The sequence below is a fragment of the Phascolarctos cinereus genome, unplaced genomic scaffold (assembly GCF_003287225.1).
Source record: "Phascolarctos cinereus isolate Bilbo 61053 unplaced genomic scaffold, phaCin_HiC Scaffold_726;HRSCAF=1367, whole genome shotgun sequence".
Lineage (NCBI taxonomy): Eukaryota > Metazoa > Chordata > Mammalia > Diprotodontia > Phascolarctidae > Phascolarctos > Phascolarctos cinereus.
The window spans coordinates 96,511,845-96,538,395 of NW_027556098.1; the positions used below are offsets into that span (position 1 = coordinate 96,511,845).

General features: G+C 36.3%; 1 protein-coding gene across 1 annotated transcript in view; it reads left to right on the forward strand.

Moving 5' to 3' along the window:
- The window catches only part of BBX (BBX high mobility group box domain containing), a 237,844-nt gene that overhangs the window by 120,618 nt on the left and 90,675 nt on the right, over positions 1 to 26,551 (forward strand). Inside the window, 1 exon segment of the mRNA XM_078146685.1 lies at positions 5,374 to 5,441. Within this exon segment, the coding sequence (XP_078002811.1) occupies positions 5,374 to 5,441 (68 nt within the window).

Sequence of the window (26,551 nt, forward strand, 5' to 3'; positions counted from 1 at the left end):
CTGAAACTTGTGCAATATAAACCTTGCTTGTCCTGAGTGCTACCACATTACAATCTTAGATGGAAAGTAATATAAGAGGTAAACCAGAGCGTCAAATGAAATATGATAGGTATTGGGCAGAGAGGAGATTATGTTGCATTATATATATATTTCTTTTTCATAGCTATACTTAATTTTCCTTCAAAATCAGAATATTAATTCACTGTTCCAAACTTTCTTTTCTCTTCAAGCCTCCCACATCATTCCTTCTCTCCACCCTATTTGCTGAGAGCCCTGCCTCATACGTACTTCACCAAAAAAAGTTAGCTGTTTCGCCAGAGCTCCGCTCCCTCTTACCCCTTCTTCCCATCTCACTTCACTGTGATATCATCTCCCTTTACTTCCTACTTCACTTTAATATCTGACCGTGAGGTCACTTTTCTGCTTGCTAAAGCCGACCCCTTCAAGTGCACTCTTGATCACCTTCTTCTAGATATTAATATTAGAAAATAAATACCAACATATCCCCACTCTCTAATGTTCAGTCTCTTCCCATCTTTTGGCTCCTTCATTCATTCTTGCAAATAAACTCAAGTCTCTCCTAGTTTTAACAAATCCTTGCTAGATTTTACCCTATCCATCAACTATTTGCCTATATCTCCTCACCCCCTGAGCCAGATTGATTGAAAAACCCTCTACATCTGCTGCTTCCATTTCCTCTCTTCTTTCACTCTTTTATAAATTCTCAGCAGTCTGGCTGCTGACCTCATTAAACTAACTGCTGAATTGAACAACCAAGAGTTGCCAATGATCTTTCCGAAGTTGCCAGTGATCTCTTTTGCCTCCTTAAAACAAATATGCATAGTCAATCAAAAAAGAAAAATTCACACATTTGCCGTGTCCAAAAATCAAAGTCTCAGTTCTTTACCATAAGCCTATCACCATTCTGTGTCTCAAGAATGCTTCATCATCAATCATTGTCATCATTCATTAGCAATAGGTAGGTGGCACAATGGATAAAACACTCAACCTGGAGTCTGACCAAGACCTGAGTTCAAATCTGGCCTCAGACACTAATTAGCTGTGTGACCCTGGACAAATCATTCAACTTTTGTTTGCCTCAGTTTTCTCATTTGTAAATATGGGGATAATAATAGCACCTAATATCCCAGGGTTGTAAGGGTCAGTTGAGATAATAATTGTGAAGTGCTTAGCACAGTGTCTGGCACATAGGAAGCACTATATGAATGTTAGCTATTATCATTATTATTATTATTATTCCTCTGTACTTGTGGTTGAACCAATGATCTTTTAATTGATAAATCTAATACTTCTTTTTGATCCTTGTTCTCCATGATTCCTCTGCAGTATTTGATATCACTTACCACTTTTTCCTCCTGAATATTCTCTCTTCCTTCTGTTTTTATGACCACTTTCTCTTGTTTTTCTTCCTGTTTTTTTGTTCTTTACACATCACAACTCATCTCTTGTTTCCATTCCTTTTAATGTTCCTTCTCCCAGTCTCTAATCCTTAAGACCTAGTTCTTACCTCCACCCAACCCCCACACGATAGTGCCATCTCTCTAAGGATACCTTCCATCTATTTACTTTGTATGTTTTAATTTATATGTGTTGTGACCTCCGTTAAAATGTAAACTTGTTGAGGTAGGCACCGTTTTTGCATTTTCTTTGTGTCCCCAGACCTTAACACAATGCCTAGAACATAGTAAATGCTTTAAAAAAAATAACCTTGTTAATTGATTGATTGTTTCATTCAACCAGTATTTATTAAGCACTTATGTACCAGGCACTAAATACACCTGCTATAAGGGAAATCTAGGAAGAAATTAGACCTTCCCAGTAAACAACACATTGTGATGATGGAGCAATCTTTATACCTCATATTCCTAACAAAATTCCCATGACATTTGATTATTGAGTATATGATGAATCCTATAAGTTCTATTAAATGAATTCTAACATTATGATACCATTTTGGAAGAAGTAAAGCTGCATAGAGGTGATTTCATGTGTGTATCATATAATTAGCAGTGAGCCCCCAAAATGATACCTTCTGTATATAACTTAGACATGGCTTCCTTATTTTATTTGGTTGTTTACCCAATAGGGGGACAGTAAGCTGGTGGAATAAGTTGGTGAGATTTCAGCTCAAGGCAGCGTGCTGAATAGCTGTGGTCCTCAATTGATGTGCTACTGAAATCTATGTGGTTTCTGAAAAATAGGGTATTTTTGAATGTTATTAGAAAAGTCTGAGGCATATGGATTATTGCCTAACTCAATTATTCCTTTAATCAACTTCTTGAATCCCACATCATTGCTTGCCAGTGTGTTCCATTGCCTGCCTATTCATTTAGCACCAATTCTAGCTCTAGTTCTGGCTAGATAATTTTTTTTAACAGTTTAGTTATTTTATGTATTCACTGCTGCTCTTCAGGAAGGTGGCAATAAGACTAGCTTACCTTCATATAGTTCTTGTAAGATTTTTTTGTGTGCATTTATCTCATTTGATCTTAACCCTGTAACAATCCCTTATGATTTTTTCCCTGTTTCTTTCCAGTAGTACTGGTTCAGTATTTTTTTTTCCTTTGCCTACAGAATGGTTGCTACTCAAATTTTGACTATTATTAATCCCATTTTAAAACTAGGGAAACTGAGGTTCATAGAGAGTAAATGAAGTTAAATAACTAGTAAGTCTCCCACAGGCAGGATTCAAACTTGGGTCCTTCTTGACTCCAAATCTGCTATTCTGTTGATTATGCTACATTGCTGCAGTTTAAGGAAACAGAAAGTATAAAGTCACTGATTTCTTCAATTTGTATGCACTCTTCCCCTTGTCTTCTCTTCCAGTTGTTTAATATGGCATTGCTTTCATTCAGTATCATTGGTAAGAGGTCAGTAATTTCGATAATTTACTACAATAGTAAAGTAAAACTCGCAAGAGTCAAAGACTCTTTCCTTATTTTCCTTTCAATTTTTTCCTCCTCATGATGGACATAATTCTTCTGTCATAGAGCCACAATCTAAGTCTGGTATATGGCGTGTGACTTTCGCTTAGAAGACTTTCAAATCATACCCTTCTCAACCAAAATGAAAATGGAGTAATTTGTCTTTAAGAAAGAACACATGCAGAGGTGTTCCTGAAGGACATAGTGGGGCACAAGGAAGGCAAAGCTAAACCTTTTTTTAAACAGAGTGTATATTGTGCCAAGCAGCACTGGGCATATGGTTTCCTGCTATTATGCATAATCCGGAAGCAGTAAAATGGACCATCTCCAAAATAGGGGAAATCATACATATTAGAAGATGAACTTTCTCAGGAAAGTGGAGTCTGATATTCGTGTGCTTGTATCTTCTGGTTCTTCTAAATAATTTTGGAAGACTATAACTTATTTTAGTAAATAATTATAATTTATTAGCTAATATTTTAGCATAATCCCAGCATCCTTATTAAGTATCTTGTTAAGAAATAAAAGAGGATATAATGTTAAATAAATTAACATGTAAGCATATTCCAGTGTTATTTTATAATTTGAACCAACAAATCTTTGTCTTTATTAGGAAGTAAACATTCAATCCCCTTAATCTCTGGGGCAACAGCTGTACAAGGAGCGCTCTTTAGTGGCCTGAAAGCACCAAATTAAACTTTCACTTTCTGTACTCATTTTTTTTTCCTCCCCGATATTTTCGTTTAGAAACAGGAGATTTAAGTATTTGCTGAAATTGCTACTGTAACACTTAAAGTCTTCACTGAACATTTCATTAAGGAGGGATTTTTTTGGTTAAAGAAAAAAATGAACAGCTTTGTTTTGTTAAATCGGTCAAATGCCCCATGTTTGTGTGTGCACATCTGTGGCTGCCTTCCACTGTTGGTTTATTTCTTAACCACCTAATCATTCTGTGGTCTGCCTTGCCCTTTAAACAATCCCTTATGATTTTTTTTTCCTGCTTCTTTCCAGTAGTACTGGTTCAGTATTTTTTTTTTCTCCTTTAACTACAAAATGCTTGCTTCATAACTTCTCTGGCAGATAATAGCAAAGAACTCAATTAGGGTCACGGCTTTGGTAAAATTGTGTATGTATTGTGCCTGATTTCTCCCTTTCTTATTCAAGTTTGTCTGAAAATTTTTTATAGGGAAGTTTAATTACCTTGAGATACTTATATATTATATGTTATCTCAGGTTGCTTTATACTGTCTTTCCTATGTTTCATGAGGATTTTGTTGGCTTCTACATTTTAGTGAGTCTTTTCTGGTATCTTTGATTTGCTTTATGGTTCCAGGTACATGTGCATCTTCTCACAAGATGAAATATCTTGTAATAGTGTAATAAAGACTTTATGAGAATATTCAGCTAATATTTTCCCCATATTGTGTTTGTTCTATTCAGATGTTACTCAGGGGTCATGGGGTTTCCATCACGCTTATTGCCCTTGACACATTTAACTTGAGCAGAAATTTTTTTAAAAGATATTTTTCTAGAATAAGGTATTAATTTTAAACCTAAAATGTAGTTTTAACAAGGACCCAAAAGCCCAATAGATTTGGATATATTTAGGTTTTCTTTTTAAGGAAGGTTTGCGCAAAGTCCACTAGATTAATGGGGCCTTTTTTTTTTTAAAGTTCTCTCCTTTCAGAGTTCTTTCAGTCTAGTTGGCTCTTTGTTACCATCCCTAATTTCACTTGGCACAATTAATAGTTCTCTGTCTCTCAGGCTGCTTGGAAGATGGACAGGAACAGGTATGCTTTTGTTCCAAAGAATTTCTTCAGTGAAGAGTTCCCTCATCTAAACTTGCAAGCAGAAGGGGAAGAAGAAAAATTTTCTCATTTAACTGCCTTTATTGTCATCCATTTATTCTATAGATATGTACTGAGTGCTTACTGTTTGTCAGGCACTGAAGGCATACCAGGATGAAAGGCAGACATAAAGCTTCTGACCTCAGAGAGCCTACTATCTGATAGAACAACTTTAGTATTGCACAAATAAATATAACACAGACTGTGATAACTGCATAAGAAGGTCTAAAGTGCCATGAGAGTTCAGGGAAAGGAAGAGATCATTTTACTGATACCGTTAACATCTTTGATATTGAGGAAGGTGGCACTGGATATTGAGGAAGGATGACCCCATTGTTTTAAATACCTCCTTATTTTCCCACAAACAGCTTTGAAAGTCTCTGTCCTAAAATGTGGTATGTGGTTTTACTGGACTACTCTTTACATCATATTCATCACATTTTAAATATTTTGGAGAATAACATTTTTGGCAGCAAGTAGTATTCTGAACGTGTAAATCAACCAAGTTTTTGTAAAGGGTCTGTTTCTAAAATATTTTATTTTTCTTAATGGGTTTAACACATTAACTGTTTTCTTAATAGATCCTACGCAAATGGGAGGCCTAAGCATGCTGCTTTTGGCCGGGGAACATGCTCTGACTGCACAAGAGGTAAGACATTTTCATCACTCTGCTCCTGTGTCTTGGAAGGGTAAAGACTAACTCTCTTTGAGAAAATTGGTGCATTCATGCTGGGTATTCCTCATAAGCACTGTGGGGCCCTGTAATTCCACTTTCTCTCAAGCTAATGAACAGACTGTATGTATAATTATTCTTATTAAAGTGTTGGCATTAACAGTTTTTCAGTAAGAAAAAAATATATCAGGTGGCAGAAATCATTCCAGTAGGCTACACATACAATTGAATTAGGCAGCTATAAATTTTGGGCTTCTTGTGGCAAGGTATTAAACATAATGTACTGGTAATTGGCACTTCGTGTTGCATTCTGTGCAGTGAACTGCAGGTGCACAGAGTCCTAGGATTCATGTAACACTGCTAAAAAGACTGTACCTTTGCATTACTCTAGTTCAGAGTTCTTAGAATGCAGAAGATGGGGGGGGACGGGGGGAGGAGAGGAATATTAAGAGGCGTTTATGTGTTATTCTGTTGCTTAATTTATTCTAAAACCCTGATGAAAATATTAGGAACATGGAGCTTAAGGATTTATTGATTTATTCCTTAAAAAAAATGTTTTGTGGTCTTCTGGTTTTCATCATCCCTTCATTGTTTGCATTTACTTTAAGGATATGATAAGAAACTGAACTACCCCTTCTAACCAACCATTTTTTTGTTTTCATGTTGGGAGACAGGTAGTGATACTTGAATATGGGAAATTTTTCTGTCTTCCAGAGCCTCAGTTAACAAAGACTTAGCTTTTTAAACCAGAAAGTCATAGTGGCCGATTCACATAGAGTTCTTTTAACTTGAATTATCACAATTATCAGGTTACATATGCCTAAGCAAGATAAATCCAAGTTTAGTTTAACTTGGCATCTAGAGGCAGCTAGGTGGTACATTTCATAAAGTGCCAGACCTGGAGTCTGGAAGACCGAAGTTCGAATCTGGCTTCAGACACTTCCTAGCTGGGTGACCCTGGGCAAGTCACTCAACCCTGTTTACCTCAGTTCCTCATCTGTAAAATGAGCTGAGAAGGAAATGGAAAACCACTCCAATATCTTTGCCAAGAAAACCCCATTTGAGGTCATAGAGTCTGACATGAGGGAACCGAAATATTTTTTCATGTTTAAATTTTTGAGTGTATTTATTATATAAAATGCAACTATAGAACCATTTGGCCAAAACTCAGGCATGCTTTTATAGGCTAATCATGTTATTTATGATTACATTAATTATGACATGTTTTCTATAAATGGTTATTGAGGATTAAGGAAAGTGGAAGAATTTGCCTATAGGCAAATTATAGGCAATCCCTGCTTTCATTTATCTGTCCACTTGATGTTACCTAATAAACATGTATGCCTACCTTCTCCTTACCCAGTGATATTTACTTTGAGGTAAATGCACTTCTGTGGATTGCGAACATGCAGATGAGAGGAAAGATGGCACCCTACTGATGTATGATCGCCATCTATTGGTGAAATGTGTCACTGTAGGCAAATCATTAGCCACGTATGTTGGAAGAGAGAGCTCAGACATTAGCAAGATTCTTCTGAGTTTTCTAGGAATGGATAGCAGAAACTGAAGAGGTCTAGGAATTTTTGGGGTGCTGCAAACCCAAAATTGTGGTACCGAGCCCTGCTGAATGAATTCAACTCAAGTCTTCTTCAGCCAGCGGAAAAGTTTATTAGTGATAAATCACATAGGTGACGACCGTAAGGACAGGTGGTCGTGAGAAAAGCTCCTCCTTTGGGGCACAAGAGATTCTCAGCCAGGTGACGCCCATGAAGACGAGCGGGCGTGAGAGGTTCTCAGCCTTGTGGGCCTGAGATTCTCAGCGTCTGAGTGGGGGCCAAGGTGGATCTTAAATATTAAAGTAACTTTGGGGGGCCAGAGAAGGGGGTTGGGAAAAGGGTCTAGGTAAGAATTCTAATTGGGGAGGTCTGAGAGATTGAATAGACAATGGAAATAGATAATGGAGGGAACAGGAAGGCAGAAGTTTGAAAGGCATCTGCACAAAATCAAGGTGGGGCTAGGACTTTCAAAAGGAGATAAAGGAAGGCCTTTCTGGGGCCTATAGACAAGAGGGAGCCAGATTCCCTTTGGGTCAAGAGGCAAATCTTGGGTTGGGCCCTGCCCCCATCAAAACCACTAAAACTAGCTAACATATGAGCATAACTTTTAAAACATAAAAGGTGTTTTAGACATCATCTGGGCTAACTGAAGAGTTTTTGCAGGGCAGCTAGATCGAGTGCTGGGTCTAGAGTTAGGAAGACATCTTCCTGAATTCAGATCTGGTCTCTCACACTTACTAGCTATATGCCCTGGTTAAGTCATTCAGTCCTGTTTGCCTTGCTTTCCTCACCTGTAAAATGAGCTGGAGAAGGAAATGGCAAACCACTCCAGTGTCTTTGCCAAGAAACCCCAGACGGCGTCACAGAATCAGAAATGACTAGATAGCAGCAGCAACAATGCCTGTATCTTACAGATAAGGAAACTCGGACCTCGAAGTAGAATCTAAGGTCACACAGCTCAGTAAATGACAGAGCTGGCTTGAACCCAGGTCTTCTGACTCAAAGCCCTGTGCTCATTCCCACTAGACCATATTTGTCCCATTGATACCTGTCAGGGAGAGTCAGGACATTGCTGAAAGTGGTTGACATTAGTGGTGTCAAATTCAAATAAAAATAAGGGTCACCAAACCATACATAAGGATCCCTGTGGGCCGCGTATTGACTTAGAAAATCACATATTAACATTGTCTGTGTTCTATTGTGAAAATGTATTTTGTTCAATATTTACCATTTCTATTTTAATTTATTTCAAGAGCACTCCAGAGTGTTTTGTGCTCAGATTTGACACCTCGAAAATGATATTAAATCAGTACTGCTGGGAAGTCCCACGTGAAAAATTTTGGACAAAGGTGTTGCCAAATGTGTTTATTAGACAAGCCACCTGACAAGTGCCTTTTTATGATTATTGCATTTCACTGTCTTGAGAAGACATTTAATATCCTGTGAATGGCCTGGTGCAGGGTTTTGTAGAGAATACGTAGAAAGTGTCCCTGACCTTTTAGGTAACGATAAAATAACAATAGTTATTAATGAGCATATGATAAATATAGAGTAAGTGTACATGTCTGCATCTACAGTGTGTGAAACTAAGTGGTATGATAAGGAGAAGCAGAATGTTATATCTGGAGTCAGGAAGGTCTGGGTTCAACTACTACCTCTGATACTCTCTGAATTTGTTTCCTCATCTCTAATAGAGGGCTAATGATATCTTTAAGTGTTGACTTTACAGGATTGATAAGGGGCCCAAATGTGATAATGCATGGGGAGTGTAAAGTTTAAAATGTTATATAAACGTTAGTGATTATCTTTGTTTAGGATCATAAATTTAAAGCTGGAAGTGCCAATAAAGGGCAATCTGATTCAATTCCCAAATTTTATGAAGATGGAAACTGAGGCTTAGAGAGAATTAAATGATTTTCCAGATGTCATAAAGGTATTAAGTATCAGAGGTAGGATTTGAAACCAGGTCTTTTAACTGCAGAGCCTGTGATCTTTCCTTTATACCACAAACATTCCAGGTACCAGGAGCAGTTACTGTCAGCTCGATTGAGGAGAACTAGTTAAATATGAGTTTTTTTAAAAAAAATTATTTTTAACATTCTTTTTAAAAATAACTTTGAGTTCCAAATTTTTTCCTTCTCCTCAAGCCCCTCTCCCACCCACTGAGAAAGCAAGCAACAGGATACTAGTTGTACATGTGAAATCATTCAAAACATTTCCACATTAGCCATGTTTGAAAGAAAGAAAGAAATAGATGAATAGATACATAAAGGGAAAAATATACTTCAGTTTGCACTCAGTCCATCAGTTCTGTCTCTGGAGGTGGATAGCATTGAATATGAAATTTTAAAAAATGTCCAGATCCAGTGCCCACCTTAGTCATGGCTTTTTGAAAACTCACAAGTTCCTACTCATGTTTTTGTGTGGCAAAGTAAATTTGGACGAGAAAGACCTTCACTTTTCCCTTTGCTGCCCCACCTTGCACATTGGGTACATTCTCACACAAATTCCACACCACTGGCCAGGGCAAATTATGCTTTTGGGACTGTGGTCAGCTTGAACCCCTCTCTGTCTCCATTGCTGCCATTCTCTAACGTTTCCACTCCACCTCCAAGTCATTTGCTGGTCTGGTAGTATCATGCAGTTCTTGAATACTGTGCAGGAAACTTGTCCTGGCCTTGCTTAGCTTCTATTCACTCTACTTTGCTCCCACCTGCTGGCCAGTCGTAGTATTGTCATTTAGTAGTATCTGCCGGTCAGTTCCATTTAGTACCGTTAGTGCTCTCTGCTGCCATCTGCTGGTCTTCTGCTGAATTTCAACTGCTGTGTAGCCTCTTCTCACTAAGGGTCATAGCTTCACTTATTGTGTTAGATCCAGAGCTGTACCATGTCAGCCAGAACAAGCTAGCAGAAGCGCTCAAACTTAAAGTTAAGTATGTCTTTTGAACTGCTTTTTTTCTGCTTCAGCTACTGTTCATTTCACTAGTGTGTGGAAATTCCTTTCAATTCCCATCATGCCCCTGAGTCCATGCAGATCACCTTGGAAGCTTAGTTTATTTCACAAAATTGCTGATCTCCTTACACGTCTACAATACATAGTACTGTACAATAGTCATCAAAGACCTTATAATAACATTACATTTCCAACATTATTCCTGGAGCAGACCTCCTTTATCAATAGAGGCATTCCAAAGAGATTGCCACCTTAATAAACAGGCTTATATAGGCCAAGGGTAAGAAATGCCACCTGACTATTACTGTACTTAAACTGTATAACGCTTTGTGGGGTAGAATGGGTGCTAAAAAGCAAATTAATAAAAGTCCATATGAAAAAGATTATCAAGACTGCTGTATTTCTTAGATCTAGTAAAAAAAAACCTCATGGGCTTTAGCAAAATATGTTACTGATATCCATGAGATCATTGTAAAAACCTTGACCATAAAATAACTTTCAATATCTTTGGGATTTGATTTCATTTCTCTCCTTTTTCTTTGTACCTACCATAGTAGGCAGTTGAATTCAGTATTGTCAAGTTTCTGTCCTTTATTGTTGTTGTTCAGTTGTTTCAGTCCTGTCTGACTCTTGGTGACCCCATTTGGAGTTTTCTTAGCAGAGATACTGCAGTGGTTTGCCATTTCCTTCTCTAGCTCACTTTACAGATGAGGAAACTGAGGTAAACAGGGTTAAGTGACTTGCCCAGGGTCACACAGCTAGTACATGTTTGAGGCCAGATTTGAACTCAGGAAGATGAGTCTTCCTGACTCTGGGGCAGGTACTCTATCCATTGTGTCACCTAGCTGCCCTAGTTAAAGGCTTGGAAAGCCAAAATTCCTAAATCAAGTCAATATGTTAGGATATTAATTATCAAATAGATGTGAAAATTCACCCGCAGTGGTTAGAACACTAAACTGGACTAAAGGAGATCAGGTTGCTTTCCTTAATTCAGCAGATTTAGCACACCTTGCCAGGGATTTCATTATTGTTCTCTTTTCCCCCAACTTGTAAGATGGAGCTAATAATAATAATACCTGTCTACCACCTAACTCCCAGGGCTATTGTATAGATTAATTAAATAAAGTCTGTGAAGCTTTTTTAACTCCAGAGAAAGGTGTTCTTGTAAGCACACAGCATTATTATTATCGTCATAAGTTATTCTAGGCATTTTGGAACCTGGGAGCTTAAATTGTATCAGCCTATGCTCCCATAGGTGGTAGTATACTTTACCTGCAGCTGGAAGCATTAAAAAGTGGACTCTTAAGCTCATACATCTAGAGGTTGAAGGGATCTTGGGACCATCTAGCCCAGCCCCAAGTATATCCTTGTCCTTTGAAAATATCCAATAAATTATGTTTACAGTTTACTAACATTGCCACCAAATGCTCAGTAATTACTAAGGGAGGAGCTAAAATATTAATGCCAACGGGAAACCATAAGTGCAAAATAAAACTTTAGCAGGTTAGATGAGTTACCACGATTATTAGTGGTCTGAAAATTAATTTTGTATTGAAGCTGAAAACCGATGAAGTAGTTCCCTTAGTGCCATGTCTTGTGTGTATATTTATATATGCATATTAACAAATCTTTAATATGATTTTTCTGGTTTCAGAGTGACTTCCTTGGCCATGTTACCTGTAAAGAAAAAATAAGAAAGTGTATTTTGACACCCTTCCTAATTTAAAACTTGATTTTTAAGCGCCTGTGTGTTTCTTATAATATTGCAATATGAGCTGTTTCACAACTTTTTTTTGGGGGGGGGGAATGGAGAAACTAGAGTGGATAATTTCGAGTACAGGACTCCTGGTGAGGAAACTCTACCAATGCAGGTCTACAATTTAGAATTCTGTCAAGTTGCTTGGGGACACTTAAGTTTTCCAATTTTACCAGTTCTTCTCTGTTTCTAACCAATAAAAAAAAATACCTTCTGCATGAGCCCTCTGTGATAATGCCAGACAATCTCACTATTGTGAGATTTATTATTGGTAAAATTGGTAGGAGCTATGGTTTGGAACAAATTAATGGTCAGTCTCTGTTACCCAATGCCCTTTGTTCCTATTATCTGATAAGCCAATGCTCTACAAAGGAAGTGAAAGAATAACCCAATGAATGAAAAGAAGATAGAAGAAAGGAAGGAAATAAGTATTTTTTAATCACCTGCTCTGTTTGAGGCACTGTGCTAAGCACTTTAAAATATTATCTTATTTGATCCTCACAACCATAGTAAGTAGGTGCTTTTATTACCTGAATTTTTTAAATTTTATTTTTAATTTATAGAATAAAACAAGCATTTCCATAACATAGTACATAAAAAGATGATTGCACATGAAACTGCAAATCTACTATAAACAACTTGCTGTTCCTTTCAAATATACCGCAAAATTATCATGTAAATTTTTTTTTTACTTCCCTCCCCCTTACTCCTTGCCCTAGAGGGTACTGAGGCAGACAGAGGTTAAATGACTTGCCTAGGGTCGCACAGCTAGCTAGTAAATGTCTGAAGCTGGATTTGAACTCAGGTTTTCCTGACTCCGGAACTCTATCTACTGTACCACTTAGTTGCCTCTAGACACAACTATGCACAACTATTGGTACTAATGAAATATGGCAGTCAATTTACATTAATGGTGCCATGCATTTATATAGCATTTAAAACTTTATACTGTCCTTTTAAAAAATTTTTATATTGTCCTTTTCTTGCAGTCATCTTATAATGTATAAATCTTTCCCAGACTCTCCCAATCTTTCCCAAAAAGTCCTTGATCATAACATATATTTATTTTGTATTCTTCACAGTGTCCAACATGGTTCTACTTACGTAGGAGCCATGAAAGAAAGACCAGTATTTCTCACTTTTTGGTGTAATGTTACTGAAAAAATGTTGGAAAAAGAGAATTGCAGAAATAAAAGTTATTTCTTCTTCTGTATTGGCTAGTGTGCATCTGTCTTTTTTGCTGCTAGATAGGGATGAGTAGGTTTTCATGACTTTATCCTCTCATTCCCTTCTCCTTCCCACAAAACTGACTAATTAGAGCCCCAGCTGACAAATAAACAGATCAGTGGTTTGCAAAGTGAAATATAGGTGGTATTTAAGGACTATTAAATGAACAGATCATTGACATTGGAGAGGATGAAAAGTAGGATTTGTCAGCATTTATTGACTAAATGAATGAATAAATGAGTGGTGGTAGCCTCATTTTAAACATTGTTTTAAATCTAAAAAGTATAGATTTAGAAAAACTGGTGGATGTTTTCTCATTCATCAGTCTAGTTTCTAAAATCTATGATAGCACTGGAGACAACTTGATTTTCACATACATTAGACCTTTTAGTACAGTTTTATGTATGGTTAGATCAAGCTTGACTCTTCCAGTCTAAGGCAGAGGTTCATTGCAATAAAGAACAACACAAAACATGTTCTCATTGTTTCTTACCAATTATAAAGCTTTATGGAAGAACCACTTTATTTACATCCTACTATGGCATGATCACCACTGTTGACAAAGAGTGAGTACAGATGACCTCTGCCTCTCCCCGTTGGCAACTGCTAAACTCTGCCATGAGATGGAAGTTCTCTGTCCTCTGTACGATTAGTCAGGAACTACAAATCCAGCAGCAGAATGGTTGGGAATCCCGGTTTGTTCACACCTGTCAGCAATAGCTCATTCAGGAGTATCAGAGAGCCCCTTTCAAAATCTCCTTTGACAAGCTGGTCATGCTGTAAATGAGACCCTAGCTTGTATAGTTAAGTACCATTGTTGAACATGAATAATGTTTCTTTTTACTGCAAAGGTGGTGGTAGTAGTAGATTCTTGACTTCTGATAGGTTACAAGGTAGACATCAAGATAACTATAGAAAAAGGGAGGGATAGAGATGGAACAAGGCGCTTGCCAGTATGGATACACTACAGTTCTTTGTTGACTAGATAAAGATGGACCAAATGGTCTTTATTCTAAATTCAGTTTAATTTGCCTGACCAATACCTTGCTAACAGCAAGCTAGAATCAAATAGTAATCATAGGTTACCTAATCTAACTAAAAAAGTTTGCTTTTTTTTTTCTTTTTTTAACCCCCTAGCTTCCATTCATGTTGATATGTACAGATGTCCCAGAATATGCACTGGCATAGCTGCATGCCTTTGTTTAAATAATTTTGTTGTTGTTTTTATTTTGCATTTCTTTTCTGAAAAATGAAGGGTTGGAATTAGGTAATTCTCAAGGTACTTAAAAGTATATATGTATGTCTATCTCCCTTCCCACCCAACTATTTCTAAAGAGCTACATTGGGCTTTTTTCCACTTTTAAATGTATTATTTTGTCTTCTTTTGACAATATCCAATAAGAAAAGTAGAATAGTATTGTTAAGGAAACTGAGGCATAGATATTTTGTCTTAGAGCAGTTCTTAATGTGGGGTCTGTGAAAATAATTTTTAAAAATATTTTGGTAGTTGGCATTCAACATTTTTTCCTTTGTAATATTATATGTTTTTATTAATTTAAAAGCATTATTGAGATAAGGAGATTCATAGGTTTCACCAAACTGCCAAAGGTGTCCATGAGACATGCAAAAAAAATCTAAAAATCTCTGATCTAAGGTCATGCTGCTAGCATACTGCAGAATTGTCAGTAGTTTTCATGTCCCATAACTCTCAGTAGTGTTCTTCGTGGAGGACCACACTAAATAAAACTAGGAGCCAGGAACCAGGAGCCAGGAATGATGGCACACACCTATAATTCCTGGTAGTGGGAGCTTGGACTTGATGGATTTCTTGAGTTTGAGAGTTCTGAGCTGGAGTTAAAGCTGATCAGGTATCCTCGGTTAAACTGAGGGCCGTAATTGGTGAGCCCTGAAGATCAAGGGGCCACCAGGCTGCCTAAGGTGGGGTGAAGTAGGCCAGGTTGGAAATAGAACAGGTCAGTCTTCTGTGTCATCAACAAGACAGGGAGAAGCAGTTTCACCTCTTTCTTTTTGTCTCTGTCTCTCTCTGTGACTCTGTGTCTTTGTCTGTCTCCATCTGTCTCTTTGTATGTATGTGTATACACACACACACACACACACACACACACATATATTTAACAATGGGAAACTTGACATAAGATAATTTAATAAAATTCTTGGCCTCCAGCACATCTGTTGTGTTTAGTAAAGTCAGGGCATGTTGCCAACTGTAGGATTTCCGATTTTTATTTTTAAAAATAGGAACTCTTAACTGCATTGGGGTATGAGGCTTAGGTTCCCCAGGGTAGACAAATACTATTCTCATTTGTAGCAAGAGCACAACTGTCAGATAGCCCAGTGAAACACTCTTAACAGGATGGTCTCATTTGAATTTAATTTAGATTTAATTAATGTGGCTTCAGCACTAGTCATTCAAAAAAATTTTTGGAAGGTTTAACACGAATGTAAAATGCTTCTCTCTAATTCACCTGTGTTAATTCTCAAATCTGTTTCGAAAGCTTCATTTAACATCTATTGACTACATGTAAATTAAATACTCACTAGGGCCCTCTAATATAAAATTATACCTGGCAAAAGCTATGAATGGTGGAAGGAAAGGGAAGGGCTGATGAGCAGCAAGTCATGTTCATATTCATAGTGACTCTGCTAATCCTTGCCCTAGTGTTTTGGACTACCGTTTCATCCTGTCAGTTGGCAAGTTCTGTGCTACCTTTGCATTTCATGGAATGATGATGACAGTAGGAGTAGAAATAATTGTGGGTTTTTTAATTGCTTAGAAACAGATCTCTAGGGGCCTATATTGACTAAGAAAATCTCAAATTAACGTTATGTTGTATTGTTTTTAAAGTTCATTCAAATTATTCTTAAGTTTTATGTTTATTAAATTATTAATTTATTGTTAAATTATATTTAAATTATAAATATTTCCCTATTCCATTTTATTCTGGTTCTAGCCTCACTAGTGAGTTTTTCTGGCTGCTCTCTTGACCTGCCAGCTGAGTTCTAGACTTCTGAACTAGGTGATCACTTAGGTCCCATCCAATTCAGTCCAAATCGATATCCCGCGATTATAAACTACTTGAGAGCTGAGACTGTTCTGTTTTTCTTACTGTCTCTGGTTCTAACCCTAGACAAGTCACTTAACCCTGTTTGCCTCAGTTTCCTCATCTGTAAAATAAGTTGGTGAAGGAAATGACAAACCACTCAAGTATCTTTGCCAAGAAAATCCCAAATGGGGGTTGGACCTGACTGAAAAAACTAAAATCACTGAAATGACTAAACAACAGCAACAACAATGGTGCAATGTCTGACACATTGCTTGATTTTTAATATAGGTACTTAATATCTGTTAATATGATTTTTGGTTTAGTTTGGGTCACCTTATTATGTCTGTGGTTTTCATGTTATAAATTGCCATTTTTAAGAAGATGAGTTCCTTTGTTGCCGTTCCTCATTTTCAGAGTCTGTTTTCCTAGTTTCTTAGGAATTATGGCAAGCCAGAATGGACAAGTGGGCAAGAATTTGAATACTAACTTTGCTCAAGGAAATGATTCCTTTAAAAATCGCTTTAGTCTTTTGTGGTATCTTTCTCAGGCATATAGCACCACCTAGTGGCTCTATTGAGTTACTACTTAAAAAAGATTTTCCAGAAAATTAAGCATTTTTTCCCTTTTTTCTTGACTTTCATTTATTTGGTACTTTTTCTTTCATTCTTTCTACTGAGAAGCAATTTTCTTTTATAGGAATCCTTTTCTTTTTTATAGTGAAAAAATGAACCTCTATTCAGATCAGAATAATGAACTTCAAAGTACATTTTTTTGTTATTATGGGGTATATATTGTATATAATCTTTCTTGTAAAAGTTACTTCTGGTTACAAACATAAAGAAAAGGAAACTATTAAAATACTTTAAATGCATTACATTGCAGCAATGACAAGTGTGATAAAGTGTTTTTGTTTTAGTAGCTTCCCAGAAAAGGTAAATCTTGTATAGTCATAGAAAGGTCAGTGGATTGAGATTCTGCCAAACCTCAGTTGGTAGAGCATCTTTCAAAGATGAATGGTCCTTTATGGAAAATACCCTTGTCCCATAGCTTTCTCTAGATTGGCATGTTAAATCCAGAAAGTCTTGTATAATAGAATTTGAAATAGTCAAAAAAGAGCACCCCAGATGAAATTAATTATGATACAGTAATTAGTCATCTTCAAAAATTAAATATAGATAGATTTTTTGTTTTGTGTATGTGTGAGATAGGAACATGTGTAAATATCATCATTGGGGAATGAACCTAAGTGACGTTTCTACATGATTGAATGTTTTATTCCTTTAAGTGCCCAATTAAAAACAATTCTCCATTTTTGAAGGAAATTTTTCCAAAATGTATCGTATTTTTACCTATATACTTTATAACAAATGATGATGAACACAATCTTTTCTTGATGAATCAGAATAATCATTCACATATCAAATATAATGCTTTAATAGTGTAATTCCTCCATATTACTGAACTACATTGGTCTGTTTGTCCTACAATAAAAGGCCTCAGACTACATACTTAATGGGTTTTGAGTTCTTTGGTTGGTTGTTTTGTTTTTCTAATACTTCTTCCTCTTTATCAGCTTCCATTCTTACCACTTTCAGTGTACCTACCTGTAATTGTTTCCTAATCTGCTTTTCTAATTTGCTGCATCTCATCTGTTCAGAACAGGAAGCGAGGTTTAGACTTTCAGAATTAGAAAATTACAGGCATACCTCAGAGAGATTACAGCTTTGGTTCTAGACCACTGCAATAAAGTGCGTTATCACAATAAAGTGAATCGCATGAATTTTTTTGGTTTCCCAGTACATAACTTTTATATGTAAAAGTTAGTTTATGCTATACTGTAATCTGTTAAGTGGATAGTAGTATTATGTCTAAAAAAACCAATGTATATACTTTAATTTAAGATGCTTTATTGCTTAAAAAAAAGTGCTAACCATCATCTGAGCCTCCATCGAGTTGTAATCTTTTGGCTGGTAGAAGGTCTTGCCTCAGTGTTGATGGCTGCTGACTGACCAGGGTGGTGCTTCTTGAAGTTTGGGGTGGCTATAGCAACTTCTTAAAATAAAGCAGCAGTCAAGTTTGTTGTATCAATTGGCTCTTCCTTCCACGAAAGATTTCTCTGTAGTGTGCTGTTTGATAAATAGCATTTTATCTATGGTAGAACTTCTTTGAAAATTGCAGTCAATGCTCTCAACCTCTGCCACTGCTTTATCAACTAAGTTTATGTGATATTCTTCAATATTCTTGTGTGTCAGGAAACAAGGAGGCCCAAGGACAGGAAGAGAAATGGAGAATGGCCAGTTGGTGGAGCAGTCAGAACACACACACATTTAGCTATTACGTTTGCATTTTATATGGGTGTGGTTCATGGTGCCCCAAAACAGCTAAAATAATAATATCAAAGATCACCGTAACAGATATAATAATAACAAAATAGAATAATATAATATGTAATATATAAGTATAATATACAGTGAAATATAATAATAATGAAAAAGTTTAAATAATGAAAAGTTTGAAATATTGTGAAGAATTACCTAATTATTGTGATTTAACTAATATAACTAAATTAATATATTAAATTGTGTAAGAATTACCAAAATATGACACAGAGACACAAGGGAGCATGTGCTGTTGGAAAAATGGTGCTGGTAGACTTGCTCAACACAGGGTCACCATAAACTTTCAGTTTGTAAAAAAACAAAAACAAAAAACCCTGAAATATCTATGAAGCACAATAAAACAAGGTAAACCTGTACAGAACTGGAAGGGATTGTAGGATTATTTAGTCCAAACCCATCATTATACAAATGAGGAAACTGAGGCTCAGAAAAATGTGCCCAGAGTCTAGCTAGAACCCAGGTCTCCTAGCTTCTTATTCACATGCAAAGTGTTCCCCTCACTATGCCATAGTAAAATTAGGTTTACATTATAAATATTTGGGTTCTGAGTGAAAGCCAGAGTGTTTTTATGAAGAGTTAAGTGCTTAGATTCTGTGGCATATTTTGATGTCCCTGAGGACTTTGTTCTTTATTTCCTAACTATGTTTCAGAAAACTTGAGGTGTTACTCCTCATCCTCATGTCTTTCACTGTCTCTGTCTGCTTGTACGTCACTCTCTCTCTCTCTCTCTTTCTCTCTCTCTCTCTCTCTCTCTCTCTCCCCCCATTACTTCATTTAATTGATGTAATCTGTCCTACCATTAGAATAACCTGTATATTTAAGAAAAAAATTAAAGAATCCCAGAGGTTCGGAGGTGTGATATTAATTTAGAAAGCTTTCTTCCCACAGTTAGGTATAAGGTTTTCATAATATCCTTATGCTGTTTTAAAATTATAAACCATCAAACTTAGATTACAGGTATGATCAAAATAACCCACAAATGTCATTTAAAATAAATTGAATATTCTCATTTTATATAAACTTAGGTTCTGACTCATAAGGATGGTTATCTTTTGCTTCTATGATAGCCATTTTTCATTTGACAAAAGAACTGAAATAATGCGTTATGATAACTGTGTAACATAATTGTCCCCTTTGTTGCTATTCAGTCATTTTCAGGCATGTCTGACTCTTCATAACCCCCTTTGGGATTTTCTTTGCAAAGATGTGTAGGGGTTCTCCAGCTCACCTTACGCGTAAGGAAACTGAGGCAAACAGGGTTAAGTGACTTGTCCAGGGCCACACAGCTAGTAAGTGTCTGAGGCCAGATTTGGACTCAGGAAGATGAGTCTTCCTGACTGTAGACCCTCTGTCCTCTACGCTCTATTGCCTGGGACACCTAGCTGCCCGTAATTGTCCTGAACTTTATTTAATCTACTTTAAAATGTTGTTTTCATTCAGTTTCTGTCATTCTTTCAGTTGAAGTTATTAAAGCTCACAATTCTGAAAAGACTTTTATGAAGAGCCTAGTATTTTGTCATTTGACCTTAAACTTGCTTCTGGGTTAAACATACGTGTGTGTGTGTGTGTGTGTGTGTGTGTGTGTGTGTAAAGGCATTTGGCAACCAAACATCTTTGATTTCTTTCCAGGACTAGGAAGCGTTGATTTTTATTTCTCAACTACTTTGAATAGGAGTCAGTTTTGCCCAAAACTACCTTCAGATGAAGGAATTCCCTGTCCTTTGCCAACTCCCCGCTTCAGGATGTGTGTGGTTCCTTGTTTCAGTAAGCATCTTTGTTTAAAGGCCAGCAGGCTCTCACTTTGGTGCTGATTAACCTCAAATACTTTGGAAGCAGCTGAGCATGTTTTATGGAAACATTTGCTTGTCAATTCCCTGGCAATCAAGGGACAGTAGTAAGGAAGTCAAGCCTAGGCCTGCTAAACTGCAAGTGGAAAATTAATTAAAGCTTCAGAGACTAATCAATGGAACTGATCGCTGGAAACAGGTGGTCAGTGCTCTTTTTAAATTAATGGGTGGTTATTACAGTTTCAAATGCTGGCTACAGCTTGCCAGCCTGGCTCTGTGTAGTGATAGAATTTTGTCCTTAAAACATCCCTGAAGAAATTTAATCAGAAATGGTGGATGAAGTCTAGTTTTTTTGTTTGTTTGTTTTGGAGGGGGGGGAATGGGATGGGGGTGGAGGCAGTTAGGTATAAGAAGGGTGGGGGAAGCTGGACCAGGTGAATGTAGCAGTGTGGTGTAGTTGGTTTGGATTTGGGAAGACTAACAGTAGTTACTGGTCTTAACTCCAGACTTTGCAGTTGATAACACTGCACCATTACCAGTGATTTTAAAAGATTTGTGCTTTCATCAGTATGGTATTTCAGCCTTTGATGTGTATTGTAATTCCTTTTGCATCTTATAGTATCATTAATTGTTGTGGCTCAAAAAAAAAATGCCTCTTAGTCAACCTACTAGCAAATGGTACCCAAGTTTAATTGAGCTGGTTGTCTGAAGACACGAGGATCTGTTGCCGGAACTTGCGTTCTGTTAACGTAGCCTTCAAGACCTCTTGGTCATCTCTTTCGTGAGGTGAGGCATTCAGTGGGGCAGCAGTGGAGGAGAGTGATCATGGTTCAGCTTAAAAAATAGAAACCGAAAAAAATTTAAAAAACGAAAAGGTGGTCTTCCTATGACTCACATTAATACTAATGAAGATAAAAGAAGAAGAAATTTAAAGACTTTGAATCAAAGTGTTCACTCAAATCTATAAACAGCATCAAAAAGAGTCTCCAGGGGTAGGGAACCTGGAGCCTTGAGGCCACATGCGGCCTTCTAGGTCCTTGAATGAGGCCTTTTGATGGGGTCCAAGTTTTACAGAACAAATCTTTTTCTTGAAGGGATTTGTTCTGTAAAGTTTGAATTCAGTCAGAGGGCCACACTTGAGGCTACAGACTCCCCATGGTTTTTAGTATTAATTAGTTTAGTATTAATACCTGGCTTTTAGTATTAAGTGGAAACCTTAAAAATGTAAATTTTTTAATGTAAAATGTAAATTTTGTTATACTTTTGTTATGTTTTTTAATTTTTTATTATACTTTTATACTTTTTTTGGTGAGGGGTGGCAAATTCCACCAGAATTTATTTATTCACATTCTAGTGACTGTAAATATCAGGAAAAACAGCACGAAAGAAGAAGCAAGCTTTGGATACTTTAGTGGAAGAGAAGTTGTCATTGGTGTAAGGGAGAAAATTAAAGATAAGTGATCAAACTGGGTGACAGCTCAAAAAGTTTTCCTTAGGTAAATACCAGCGGTACTATGATTCATTGTGCTAATTAAAGCATTACTTAGTGCTTGAATAGTCCTTTTTAAAACTTCTAACTACTTAACTGCTTATTTATTACAACCTCCTAGTCAGTAGGGTGTTATAATCCTACTTCCCCAAAGGCAGGAATATTTTTGGCCGCCTGTCCCTTCTCTTGATTTCAGAGCCCAACTGCCTCCAGGTTTCTTTATTGCCTAACCTCTATCCTTTAGGTATCCTCAGGTACTTGCAAATCGGATGTTTCAGAATCTTGTCAGGCATCGCCATCAGTTCAGTTTGTGGAGGCTCACCCACTGCAAGTTCAGAATTAATGAACAAGAAAATTACAAAGACCTTAAATTTGAACTTTAAAATAAAATCATTTTTTTGTTCATTAACTTATTTCAATCCCTGAGAATAATGTTTTGGAAAAGTAATTTGGAGGCGTTACCATTCTCAGGAGAAATTGTGTTTTCAAAGGTATGAGGATAAATGTAACAAAGATAAGAAAAATCACATTCGGTATTATTACTTTTTGCCAGCTTTCATTTTATTTGTGTACCTAAAGCTAAGTATACTTCTAAGTTATTACAATTGACATCTGAGCAAATTTTAAAAATAAAATTTGATATAATTTGTTTTTATACCACCTATATTTGCCAGTGTATCCCTGACCCACTCTTAACAAGCAATCTCTTGTAACAAAGAATAAAAAAAAAAGGAAACAGCCCAGCAAAATTAGCCAACATGTCTAAAAAGTCTGACATCTATAGTGTACCACATCAGTGGTCCCCTGTCTCTGTAAATAAGGGAGGGAAGTGCCTCCGCATATCTTTTATTTGGGACGAAGCTTGGTCATTATAATTACCAGCATTCCGTTTCAATTGTTTTGTTACTGTTTATATTTAAATGTGTTGTATTTATTTTCCTGTTTAATTCACTTTGCATCAGTTCATATAATGCTTCTCATATTTCTCAGTATTCATCATAATTGTCATCTATTACAGCACAATAATATTCTATTACATTAATGTCCCACAGTTTGCTTAGCCATTCTGTAATCAGAGGGGACATACTTGTTTTCAGTTCTTTGGTACTATGAAAAGAGCTACTATAAATATTGTGGTGTATATTGTAATTTTTTTTATCATTGACCTCCTTGGGGCATGTGCTTAGTAGTGGGATCTTTGGGTCAAAGGGTTTAGACGTGTTCATCATTTTTCTTTGAATTATTCCAAATTGCTTTCTAAAATTGTTGGATCATTGCACAGCATTATAAACAGTTCATTAATGTGCACATTTTCCTGTAACCCCTGCAGCATTTTCTTTTGTCATCTTCACCAGTTTCTTAGGTGTGAGGTGGAGCCACTGATTCGTTTTAGTTTATGTTTATCTTATTCATGATTTAGAAAATTCTTTTATAGGGTTGTTAATAGTTTGCCATTCTTCTTTTGAGATCTCTTTGTTCATATATTTTAGCCACTATCTTTTGGTGCATGGCTTTTGTTCGTGTATTTGTGTGACTTACTCATTTCTTAAATACCAGGATCCTTTTAGTGATGTTTGATATAATGATTTTCCCCCAATCTTATCTTCTTTTCTTAGTTGTTTTCTTTGTTAGTACAAAGCATTTTAATTTCGTATAATCTAAATAAACTTTTATCTTCATAATCTCTTCTTTCTCTTATTTGACTAAGGATTCATTCCTGGCTGTAGTGATTTGGTACTCTTCTAATTTTTAAATAGAAGTATGACCTTTAATATGCAGGTTACATCTGTTTTGAGCTTGGTATGTGATGTAATATGTTGGCCTCAACCTAATTTCTGACAAATTGCTTTCCACTTTCCCGGGTGTTTTTTTTTTTTGGGGGGGGGTGCAATGTCAAATAGGGAGTTCTTTCCTAGGTAATTTCTGTTTTCAGGTTGACCTCATTCTTAAGATAAATTTTAATCCAGAGGAGGGCTGATGCCTCATCTTTGGTTGCTAGCCCATGCTCCATATCATTCTGTTTGCTTTCCTTTGTCTTGTGGTACAGTGGATAAAGCACTGGGCCTAGAGTTGGGGAGACATGAGTTCAAATCAAGTGTCATTTATTAGCTGTGTGTGACCTTGGGCAAGTCACTTAAACTCCATCTGCCTCAATTTCCTCAACTGTAAAATAGGAATAGCAGTAGTACCTACCGCCCAGGGTTGTTGTGAGGATCAAATGCAATATTATGTGTAAAATGCTTGGAACAGTCAGTCCCTGGCACGTAATAGTCACCATATAAATAGTAGTTAATGTTATGGTGGTTTTTGTTATCATTATTATTGACATCTTTTTGTTGTTGTTACTATTATCATCTTTTCTACTTTTATCCTTTCTAAGGTATGGCAGCTAGAAATACACATAATGTTGTAGGATTTTTTTATTTTACCTTTTGTTCTTAAATCTCCCCCTTATCCCCAGTGCACACACACCACCGCCCAATGATGCTCAGAATGCTGTTGGACATTTTTCAACAGTGTAGCAAACAACCTAGAATCACATTTAGATTCTTTCACAGGTTCAGAGCTAAGAGTTTAACAACCCATCATCTACTAAACAGAATTTAGATTATTTTCCCCTAAATTCATTAACTTTCATTAGTCCACTTTGAAGCTCTCCTCTCACTTTTCTCCTTACACAGCCTTTTGAGATACACTTGTAGTTTATTCTGGTTTTTTGATATTTCGCTTCCTGGAAGAATTTAATGCCATCTCTAAATCTGGAGATTCACTATAAATAACATTTTCTAAATAACTTATAAAAATATTCAATAAGATTGGTTCCAACTCTGAACCTTAGAGGATTCCAGTGTTTATTTTTCTGTATCTGCAGAAAGGTTCATTATACCTGCCATTTTCTTCCCATCTCTAAACTAGGTCCCTATTCATGAATTCCATATTTGCCCCCAGTCTCACAGTGTAACAATTTAAAAATGAACCCTTCGGTTTGGAACTTTGTCGAAGGCTCTTAGAAGGCATTAACTAAATTATATACATTGGTTCTCCTTTGTTCACACTCTTATTTACTCCTCAAAGGATTCTAGTAACTTAGTGAGATATAAACCCTTCATCAAAACCACATTACTTTCTCCCTAGTTTTTTCTCCAAAGATAGTTTGCCTGAGTATTTAGTGATGTTACCCACCATCATGCCTTTCTAGACATGAAGTGCAACTTTTTGTTGACAGGGATACCCTTCTATATAGATTGGGATTCACATTGTCAGTTGGCCAGTCTCTGGCTCATTAGCTGTTTATAATGACAGGTTACACATTTTGGCTAACAATTTTGCAATTTCACCCTTGAGTTCCTTCAGAGCATTTGGTTGGATGTCATCCAGTCTTAATGATTTATTTACATTTACCTTGTCAATTAGGACTGACTATTTTGAGCATTTGTCGCTGCTTATTCTAATAACTCTGATCTGTATAGTGCAAAAAACCAGTTTGGAAATGAGAAAGATCTCCTGAGGTTCAGTGTTGAGATCAGTCTTACTGAGTATTTTTATAAATTAATTAGACATGTAAAACATTCTATGACATCTTCCTCAGTAATCTACAAATTTAGCATTTCATCCCATATCTCTGTCATTTCTTTTCCTGCACACGTATTTTGAACTTTGATCATCAAGTGATCCTACTGAATGCTAGCTTTCATCTTTGGCTTTGTTTTAGATAACTTTTTAATTATTGCCTTTGGGGTGCATTTCAACGTTTTTTCTCAAATTCTTCTGTTTATGAAGGGTAATCTTACTCATTGTGAGATATTTCACAGAGTAAGTGGTGCTATTATCGATGTCATTTTCAATCACCAAAGACAGTTGCCTGAAATATTTTTCTAGTCTGGAGCCAGAAGGAACTTGTTATAGAGAAGATTCCATTAGCATATGCCCTCTGAACCTTGTTTCTTGGACTTGTTTTTATTTTACTTGGCAACAGTTCCTTTATATTAAAAGATGGGCAGAAAACCCCCGTCTTATAGCCAAAACTAAATTGCTTTAAGAATTTTTTTTATTTTAAAATTTGTGGGAGAAAAAAAATTCCATTTTTCTTTATGGTACATTGGAGGAATATTGGGTATCAATTATTACTTCGATGGATATGAGATTTAGTATTTGGACACAAGTATCATGTCTTATTTCAAGATAGCTCTTCTCCAGACAAAACATCGAGTATCTTCAAGTGAAGTGAGATTGGGGGGGGTGCAGTCATACTTTATGAAGGAGGTAAGCTGCAGGTCTTATAGAAGAGAGCAGCCAGGATAGTAAAGAACTGAGTCAAAAGAATAAGGATCCACTGAAGGAACTCAGAATATGTAGCCTGGAGGAGAGCAGACTGAGAGGAGTTGTGATAGCTTTTTTTCAAGAATTCAGAATCATTTGGAAAAGGTATTATTAGACACTTACTCTAATATCAGAGGGTAAAACCAGAAGCAGTGGGTGAGAATTGCAAAGAATTAGCCTTGATGTCAGGGCTAACAATTCCTAACATGTGGAATTATCTGAAAGTGGAATGGGCTGCCTTAAGAGATGGTGGGCTCCTTCTTCTTGGAGGTCTTCAAGCAGCGACTTCTTCATCTTCTATAATTCTTATCCATGTCTTCCCATAAGCAATCTATAATTTTAATTAAAATTCTTGACCTTTTTTTCCTCTGGATGAATTTTGTTATTATTTTTTCTATTTCTATGAAGTAATTCTATAAATTATAAAAATTCTATAAATAAATTCTATAAAATAATAAAATAGTTTTATTGACTTGGCATTAAATAAATAAATTTAGGTATAATATTATCATTTTTATTATATTGACTTAGTCT